The sequence below is a fragment of the Propithecus coquereli genome, unplaced genomic scaffold, assembly GCF_000956105.1.
Source record: "Propithecus coquereli isolate 6110/MARCELLA unplaced genomic scaffold, Pcoq_1.0 Scaffold269, whole genome shotgun sequence".
Taxonomy (NCBI): domain Eukaryota; kingdom Metazoa; phylum Chordata; class Mammalia; order Primates; family Indriidae; genus Propithecus; species Propithecus coquereli.
This window is the reverse complement of record NW_012148274.1, coordinates 1,953,477-1,963,148: the sequence shown is the minus strand read 5'-3', so window position 1 is coordinate 1,963,148 and position 9,672 is coordinate 1,953,477. Positions and strand designations below refer to the sequence as shown.

The following is a 9,672-nucleotide window of genomic DNA, read 5'->3' as shown; positions in this document are numbered from 1 at the left end:
CGGCCTCCCAGAGAGCTAGGATTACAGGCGTGAGCCACCGCGCCTGGCCTAACATGTATTTTGAATCTAGCTTTAAACCATTGATACTTGGAAGATAATTCATAAAATTATTCGTTAACCTGTACTATCAAGCTTTCAAGAATTATGAGCACCTTAATTATAAACACTTCAAAACATAAGCCCCCTTTTTATTTAAAAAATGATAATGTTTCATAAATGTCCACAGTTTAATGAATACATCCTTCTACTTTTGCATAGGCTGACAAGTGTCTCCAAGCCCAGTGTTGCCTCCGGCATCGGGGGTGCCGCCAAGCGGGGGGGAATGGCAGAGTCGGTGGAGTCCACTCCCTTGCCTTCCCTTGAAGATCGTCTGGCCTTCCTCTGCCCTTCTCAGGAGCTTCTGGAATATTATCAAAAGAAGATGGCTGAGTGTGAGGCAGAAAACGAGGAGCTGTTGATGAAACTGGAGCTCTACAAAGAAGCTTGTGAAGCACAGGTAAGAAGGAGACGGTGCGCGCCCTTTCAGGACTCCCGTAAGTCTACTCATTAAGCAGAGAAGCTCTAGAAGTGCTAGCTTGTACCACAAGCAGGTATTTTATAAAAATATTCTTTCTTGCCCGGCCTGTTAGCTCACGCCTATAATCCCAGCACTTTGGGAGGCCAAGGCAGGCTCGAGACCAGCTGGGCAACATAGCAAGGTCTGTCTCTACAAAGAAAATTATGATAAAAACAAATTTTTTAAAATATATTCTCTTTTGATTCCCTAGCCAAGCTACCTACCTTTTAGGACCCTCCTTGGATCATAACCCTCAAAACTGCTCTATCTCTAAAATCTTAAATTCTGACATCTCCGCCTCTCTTACATTTTTAGTTCTTTCACCCCCTTACACTGACTGCCCCTTAACTTCATTGTTACCTCCGTAGCTTCTTGACTTGTCAGTTTTCTAAGTGCTGTGTATCGACTTCTGACATCATGCCCTTCTCTTCTAACCTAAACCTCACGATGCTGTACTTCGATAGTAACTAAACTGTCTACAGACAACCCCTTGCTCAATTATTCTTTTGCTCCACCTGCGTAGCAAAAACCCAGCTGCGGCTTAATCCAGTTCTCTGTGATTCCTCCTCCTGGAGCAGAATTCCTCAACCTCAGCATTGCTGACATTTTGGCCTGGCTGATTCTTGCCTGTGAGGGCTCTCCTGTGCATGGGAGCATGTTTGGCTTCATCCTTGGCCTCCACCCACTAGATATCAATAGCACAACACTCCCTGTTGTGACCATCAAGAAATGTCTCCAGGCCGGGCGCAGAGGCTCACGCCTGTAATCCTAGCACTCTGGGAGGCTGAGGCGAGAAAATCACTTCAGGTCAGGATTTGAGACAGCCTGTGCAAGAGCAAAACCCCATCTCTACCAAAAAGAGAAAAATTAGCTGGGTGTGATGGCCTGCACCTGTAGCCCCGGCTAGATGGGAGGCTGAGGCAGGAGGATCACTTGAGTCCAGGAGTTTGAGGTTGCTGGAACTATGATGATGCCACTGAACTCCAGCTGCAGCAACAAAGCAAGACTCTGTGTCAAAGAAAGGGAAGGAATGAAAGAAAAGGCAAGGCAAAGACAGGACAAAGGCAGGGCAAAAGGGGGAAGGGGGAAGGGAAAGGAAAGGAAAAGAGAGAGAAGGAAGGAAGCGAGGGAGGGAGGGAGGGAAGAAGGATGGATGATGTATCTCCAGACATTGCCAGATGTTTCTGTGGGGGTGTGTGAGGGTAGTAGGGGTATGTGTACAAAATCCCTGATTGACAACCACTGTTCTAGAAAGATCACAAATCATTACAGAATGAACTGAGGGTAAACAATCTAGCTGTACCCGCAGCCACTACACAGCAATTTTCTTGCCTATCCATACTCAGTTCCCTCTCCCTGCACATCTGTGCCATACCTTCCCCTCCAGCCCGCAGCCTCCTCTTAGCCTTCCTCTCTTACCAGGCCATCTTGCGTCCGAGCTCCCCCTTTGGACACGAGCTCCCTTCCTGCCCATCCACACACGGTCACCTGCATCTGTGTCCGTTTCTTTCTTTCTCGTTGCTTCGGGAAGAAGGCGCCATTTTTGCCTATCCGGCCTGGATTGATCCAATACTTACTCTGGCCCTTGTCCCTTTTTCCTCCTTTGAAACTGCTCCATCATTTCTCTCCTCTTTCTGTTGTGTTTTTAACCACTTGCTTGACGTTAGCTTTTTCTCCTTAGTATATAAACATATTCAACTTTCTTTCCCAACCCAAAGGAAAAGTAAGCCTGGCCTGGTGGCTGACACCTCCAGTCCTAGCTACTGGGGAGGCTGAGGCAGGAAGATTGCTTGAGCCCAGGAGTTCAAGTTCAAGGCTGCAGTGAGCTGTGATTGCACTCTAAAAAAAAGAGTACCTAGAGAGGGAAGCACAACTAAAGATGGGTTTTACCTTTTGCTCTTTCTTTTTTGAAACATGGTCTCACTCTGTCGCCCAAGCTGAAGTGCAGTGGTGTGAACGTTGCTCATTGCAGTCTCAAAAACTCCTGGGCTCCAGCGATCCTCCCGCCTCAGCCTCCCCGGTAGCTGGGACTCAGGTGTGCGCCACCATGCCCGGCCCTGCTACTCTTTTTCTATAGATAGACAGATGGCTCTTTCTTTTCTCACCAACCTCATTTCTAGAATAGTTTGACTTTCCCATTCACCGAGTGGGGAAGTCCTCGACTGCAGTTTTGTCTCTGTCCCCACCGTTCCACTGAAACTGTGCCCCCTGTGGTCTCCCAGCACCTGCTTGCCAGACTTACCCTTCTTTTCTTGGCCTCTGTGGGGTTTGTCACTATCTGCCTCACCTTTCCTAAAATTCTCTTCCTTTCTTGATTTCTGCATCATTTTTCTTTGCCAGTCTCTGTCTAACCTCTCTGATCAGTTCTTCACAGTCTCCATTAACAGCTCCCCTTCTTAGTCTTAAAATGTCGAAGTTCCTCCAGCTTCTCCTGTGAGTAATCTCATCGTGTCCGGGCGTTATACGACTGCGTGTGTGATGGTGAGTTCCACATAACGAACCCCGACTCACCCTCCTCCTGAGCTCCACATCGGAGCTGGTCTTTTCCTGCCCTCCTCTCCCGCCACACACACATACTGCTACCGTCTCCCTCCCTCCGTGCCTCACCCTCAACATCTCCTTCATTCTCTGTCATAGTTACTGGTAGCGTTGCCTGCAGTTCTGCCCCGCCCCCTGCATCTCATCACTCGGCAAGTCCTGCTGATTCTGCTGCCTACGTAGCACCCACTCCCTTCCCACCCCTCTCTCACTGCTGCCATGAGGCCAGTTCAGGCCCTCGTGTCCCACCCAGCTGGCACGACAGCCGGCTCCCCAGCGCCCCAGCCTCTGGTCTCTCACCTCCCCACTCTGCCTCGTGCTTTTCACTCTGGCCACACTGAGATACTTGTAGTCATCCAGATATAGTAGGCTTTTGGGGGGAAACATTTATATGTCATTTTTATCACACCACATATGTATATATATATACTTCTGGATTTTTTTTTTTTTTCTTTTGAGACAGTCTCACTCTTTTGCCCGGGCTAGAGTGAGTGCCATGGCGTCATCCTAGCTCACAGCAACCTCAAACTCCTGGGCTCAAGCGATCCTCCTGCCTCAGCCCCACCATGCCCAGCTAATTTTTCCTATATATTTTTAGTTGTCCGATTAATTTCTTTCTATTTTTAGTAGAGACGGGGTCTCGCTCTTGCTCAGGCTGGTTTCGAACTCCTGAACTCAAACAATCCGCCCACCTCAGCCTCCCAGAGTGCTGGGATTACAGGCGTGAGCCACCGCGCCCAGCCTGGATTTTTTTTTTTTTTTTAGAGAGGGGGTCTTGCTCTTGCTCAGGCTGGTCTCGAACTCCTGAGCTCAAGCAATCACCCACCTCCCAGAGTGCTAGGATTACAGGCGTGAGGCACCGCACCCAGCCTGGATTTTTTTTTTTAACTGATCATAGAATTGAGGTGCCAAGTGCCAGAGATGGGCCACAATCTGGCACAGGGTTGGGTGTGTGCCGAGGAGGGGATTGTCAGCACACTGGGTGTGCCATTTCCTGTTCACTCCCCTGCGAGGCTATAGCTAGGGCCTTTGGCCTGGCCCAGCTTAACCATGGCTTCAGTTTTGGAAGAGCTGCAGAAAACTATAGAAAAGACGACAGTGTTGCTGGGAAAGACCACTAGAAAAAGAGTACCTGATGTCCTTACAGCTGAAAAATCCAAGGTTGAAACAGAAAGCAAGACAGCAGCTCAGCAGCTCAGCAGCTGGAGGAGGGGCAGCACCCGGCAGCCCAGCTTCACAGAGGCTCCCAGAAACCCAGCAGGCACCCTCCCGCCACCAGGGTTCCCAAGTGGGAGGTCAGCTCAGCCGAGGCGGCTGGGAAGGAAGGGCCCCAGAGAAGACAGGTGAGGTTGTCAGCTAAACTTGCTTCTGCAAAAGTGGAAATGAAGCCAAACAAGACAGCAGGGAAGGGTAAATCTTCAGACAAAAAAGTACAAGCAAAAGTAGAAGGGGAGCACAGGGAAAGCACGCCAAAGTGGCTAACCAAGAAACTAAAGAAGATTCACCTGCAGAAAATGGAGAAACTAAAACCAAGAGTCCAGCCTCCGATGAAGCAGGAGAGAAAGAAGCCACGTCTGATTAATACCACACACCACGTCTGCGCTCAGTGGCTCACGTCTGTAATCTCAGCACTTTGGGAGGCTGAGGTGGGAGGATTGCTTGAGGCCAGTTAGTTCGAGACCAGCCTGAGTAACATAGCAGAGACGCCGTCTGTAAAAAACATTAAAAAATTAGCCAGGCGTAGTGTCAAGCGCCTGTAGTCTCAGTTACTAGGGAGGCTGAGGCAGGAGGATCGCTTTAGCCCAGGTGTTTGAGGCTGCAGTGAGCTGTGATGATACCACTGCACTCCAGCCTGGGCAAAAGAGGGAGACCCTGGCTCAGAAAAAAGAAAGAAAACCACTCCTTGACTGTGGCCCTCCCTGTCAGAATTGTGTGCACTCTATAACGTCTTTGGTTGTCAGTAATCCTGTTTTCCTATTAACTTTGTTAATGTGCCATGAAAGATTGAAAATTTGAGTGTGTAGTGCACATGATACTAAATTCTGACTTGGTAGGACTTATGTAACAGCTCATCAAAATTTGAAGATACTGGTATTTGATACCTTTTTAAGGAAAATTTGCTTCCAATTTCAAGCTGGAAAGTCACTGGAATAACTTTAAAAGAGAATGACAATACATGGCTTTTCAGATTTTTGGCATGTGTGTTAAGAACCGTGTACAAATTGAAGTGTCTGTGTACTGATTCTCCACACAGCCAATACAATCTCAATTACAAAAGAAAAAAGAACACAATGCAGCAGAAGCCACACAAGATAGCAGAATGTCCTTCCACTAAAAAGCCAGCTATTCTGGTTGTTCCCATCGTAACAGGGTGTACGGTGACAGTCAGTCCACCATGGATGGGATCAGTCAGACACACTTGCGGAAGTCCACGTTACGTAGCTGGAGTCGTTGAGCCCCCACCACGAATGTGCAGGTACATTGCTCAGAAAAGCCATTTGATTGTTTGGCGAGGACCCTACATCTAACTGGGAAGGGTTGCTCCATGACCGGGAACAACGTCTTCACACCCATCTCTGCGGAAGGCAGTTCAGAAAGAGGTGAGACTGGTAGAGCTGGATGTAGAAAGCAAGCGGAGAACACAGTGGGCCCGCCTGGCTCACTTTGAGAAAGGATGCAAGGAGAGGGAGAGGCAAGCCCTCCTGCGACACCGAAGCAGGTCCCAGCGAGGACTAGGAACGTCCTGAAGAACATTTATGAAGACAGAGATAATGATGGGATGACCATTAACGAGGCCCGGGTGGAGTGAAGGGGAAGCAAGCCGAGGGACACACCGAGTTTTGAGACTTTAAAGTCCTTTTGGGGACTGTGATACAGAAATACGGACGTTTCCAATAAGGAAACGTTGCTACGCTATACAGATGCATTTGAGAGAGAATTATTTGCACAGCCGCCTTCTAAGTTTCTCCATTTCCTTCTGGAGGATGTATTTAAATAAAGTATGCTTATTAAATACTTCTTCCAAAGATAGTTTTGTTATTACCCTGGACATTTTGTTCAAGAAAGGGTTATATTGAATTCTTCCTTTTTTTTTGAGACAGTCTTGCTCCATTGCCTGGGCTAGAGTGCAGTAGCATCATCATAGCTCACAGCAACCTCAAACTCCTGGGCTCAAGTGATCCTCCTGCCTCAGCCTCCCAAGGAGCTGGAACTATAGGCTCGTGCCACCGTGCCCGGCTAATTTTTCTATTTTTAGTAGAGACGGGGTCTCGCTCAGGATGGTCTCGAACTCCTAACCTCAAGTGATCCTCACCCCCCTTGACCTCCCAGGGTGCTAGGATTACTGGTGTGAGCCACCACGCCTGGCCTATATTGAATTCTTGTGTGAAATGTAAAAAGCCAGTCTTGCCTAATGAAAATGCCACATTACATGTGTTTTTATTGCACTAAGGGGTAGTAAACAAAAGTATTTGCTTGCCTTTAAGTTACTGACAGCAACTCCCACCAATGTAAGAATAAGTAAAACCTGAATTTTTACATAAAATACAAATGTGTACCTTGAAGTTTTCTGTAGAGAGGTTGATGCATTTTCTATAAGCAGCTTCAGCAGTGCATATACCATGCATTGCCCTTCATCGATAGTCCAATCACAAGTATTTCTCTATAGAGTTAAATACACTATGAATATAGAATTGAAACAAAATCTAAAATTGACAAAGAATAGACAAATATCTTTATATAGTACCACTTGGTAAGTTTTGCTGTAGATCGTCATTACTTATAAAAGCAAAAATCATAAAGCAAAAATAACTAATTTGAAAATCCATCTATCCCTATGTTCAATAAAGTTAGATTTTTATTCCAATAAAACCATAATCACTTTAATCCCTATTACCCATGATAACATTATTATCCCAAGGATTGAAGTGAAGTGATACAGGCACAGATCGACCTTGCCCTCTCTTCCTATACTCTTTTTGCTCTTTATGAAGTAGAGTGGAATCTGTCTAGAACAGAGTGGAATCCTCCCGTATTTTTCTTTTTGTGACTGGCTTATTTCACCTGGCATAATGTCCTCAAGGTTCATCCATGTTGTAGCATGAGACAGGACTTCCTTCCTTTTTAACAAACACATCAGGCTCTTTCATGGCGCTGTATTTACTGCCCCCTGTTCTGAGAGTGCCCCCTCTGCTCGGCTCTCTCCCAGTCTTCCGGGCGTCAGCTCTCCGGAGGCAGCCTCTGACATCCCCGCTGGCTTCGGACACACGTACTCCTGCCACACCTCCCCCCACCATTTCACCACGCTGCTGTTCCACTAAGTGATGATTTTATATCAGTCGTTTGCATGTTTCCCTCCCCATGAAATTCCTCAGTTCTGCAGACGGGAATCACGTTTTCATCTTTATTTTCCTGGATGTCATAATAGTGCATATAACACAGAAAGCATTACCAAAAAAGTGTGGATGGAACAGGTGAGTCATACGGCATTTTAGGTTCTATAGTCTGTAAAAAGAAGATATGAGAGCTTTGACACTATATGCAAACTTCATACTCATCCCGTAGCTTTTAAACAAGTCTACATACAGCCCGTTGCTGTATTTGAATTCGGTATTGGTGAAACCCTTCACTTTTGGAATATTTCTTCATGAACTGAAGAAACACTCCTCCACATCTAATAACAGGTGCTCTTTTGAAACCCAGCATCTTTTCAGCCGTCTTTTTGGTTTTGGCAGCATAAACTCGAATGGGATCTGCAGCAGAGGGAGGAAGAGATCGCCGAGCTGCAGAAAGCTCTGAGTGACATGCAAGTCTGCCTCTTCCAAGAACGGGAGCACGTCTTACGCCTCTATTCAGAAAACGACCGACTGAGAATCAGGTACCAAGCAGAAGGGAAATGGAGTTACAACTCTAAATTGCCTTTAAAAAGAGAAATTTCCCCACAGTCATTCTTTTAGGTTGTATTCCCCAGGAAACAGGCTCTGAGGCGGAGATTTGCCTGCATGACAGTGACTGGCGAGGCTCTCGGGAACGATGCCCACGGGCAGACCTGGGCAGGAGAGTTTGAACTGTGGTAACAGTGGGGACGGAGGGCACAGCCAACGCTCCAGCGAGCTCTAAGTCTAGGGTGGCCTTTCAGAGGCCAAAGGATTCGGACTTTCATATCCCCACGTTGACCAGTCGAAGGATGCAGGCTGTCCCCAGGGAGGGGGTGTCAACTTGGGAGAGGAAGCCCCCTTCAGCCGATTCTTAGAGAAAGACTCAGCTCCTGGGAGATGGGCATCTTGGTCCTGAAGAGGCATCTGAGCAATACCTGCCGCATCCACGACAGCGCACACGTGTGCGTGTGTGTGTGTGTGCGTGTGTGTGTGTGTGTGTGTGTGTGTGTGATGAAATACACAGAATACAAAATTTACCCTTTTAACCATTCTTAAGTGTACAGTTCGGTGGCATTAAGTACATTCACATTATTGTGCAACCATCCCCACCATCCAACTCCAGAACTTTTTCATATTTCTAAAGTGAGGCTGTATACCCTTTAAACAATAACTCCCCACACCCCTTACCCCAGCCCCTGGCAACCACCCTTCTGCTTTCTGTCTCTGTAAGTTTGACTACTCTAGGGACCTCAAGGAAGTGGAATCGTCCCGTATTTGTCCTCTCGTATCTGGTGTATCTCACTTAGCGCATTGTCTTCAAGGCTCATCCATGTCGTAGCAGAATTTCCTTCATTTTTAAGGCTAAACGACATTCCGTGGTACGTACAGATCGCGTCTTGTTTATCCACCATCCATCAGTGGACATGGGGGTCCTTCCCCCTTTTGGCTGCTGTGAGTAACGCTGCTGTGAACATGGGTGTGCAAATAACTCTCGAAGACCTTGCTCTTGATTATTTTGGGTGTATACCCAGAGTGGAATCGGATCACATGGTAATTCTGTTTTTATTTTTTGAGGAACTGCCATACTGTTTTCCGTAGTGGCTACACCATTTTACGTTCCCACCAAGAGTATACGAGGGTTTCAGTTTCTGCACATCCTTGCAACGCTTGTTATCTTCTGTTTATTTGATAGTAGCCATCTTAATGGGCATGAGGAGGGGTCTCATTGTGAATGGCATTTTCTTTCTTTCTTTTTTTGGTGGGGGGGTAAGGGGGACAGCATGTCACACTGTCACCCAGGCTGGAGTGCAGCAGCATGATCATAGCTGCTGCAACACTGAATTCCTTGGCTCAAGCAGTGCCCCTCCCCCCCACCTCAGCCTCCCAAGTGGCTGGGATTACAGGTGTGCACCATCACACCTGGCTAATTTTTAAATTATCTGTAGAGAAGAGGTCTGGCTATGTTGCCCAAGCTGGTCTGGAATTCCAGGCCTCAAGTGATCCTCCCACTTTGGCCTCCCAAAGTGCTGGGATTACAGGCACGAGCTACCATGCCTGGCCACATTCTCTTAATGATTAATAATGTTGAGCATTTTTTCATGTGCTTATTGCCATTTATACACATTCTTTGGAGAAATGTCTACTCAAGTCCTTTGCCTGTTTTTGAATTGCGGGTGCTTTTGTGTGTGTGTGTGTGTGTGT

General features: G+C 47.1%; 1 protein-coding gene and 1 pseudogene across 2 annotated transcripts in view; both read left to right on the top strand.

Moving 5' to 3' along the window:
- Positions 1 to 9,672, top strand: part of CCDC77 (coiled-coil domain containing 77) — a 34,630-nt gene that overhangs the window by 7,308 nt on the left and 17,650 nt on the right. For both annotated transcript variants that reach the window (XM_012647453.1, XM_012647454.1), the window contains exons 3-4: positions 259 to 496; positions 7,828 to 7,970. In XM_012647453.1, coding sequence (XP_012502907.1) covers positions 259 to 496; positions 7,828 to 7,970 — 381 coding nt within the window. The remainder of the gene's footprint in view (positions 1 to 258; positions 497 to 7,827; positions 7,971 to 9,672) is intronic.
- Positions 2,964 to 4,676, top strand: LOC105812895 (annotated as a pseudogene).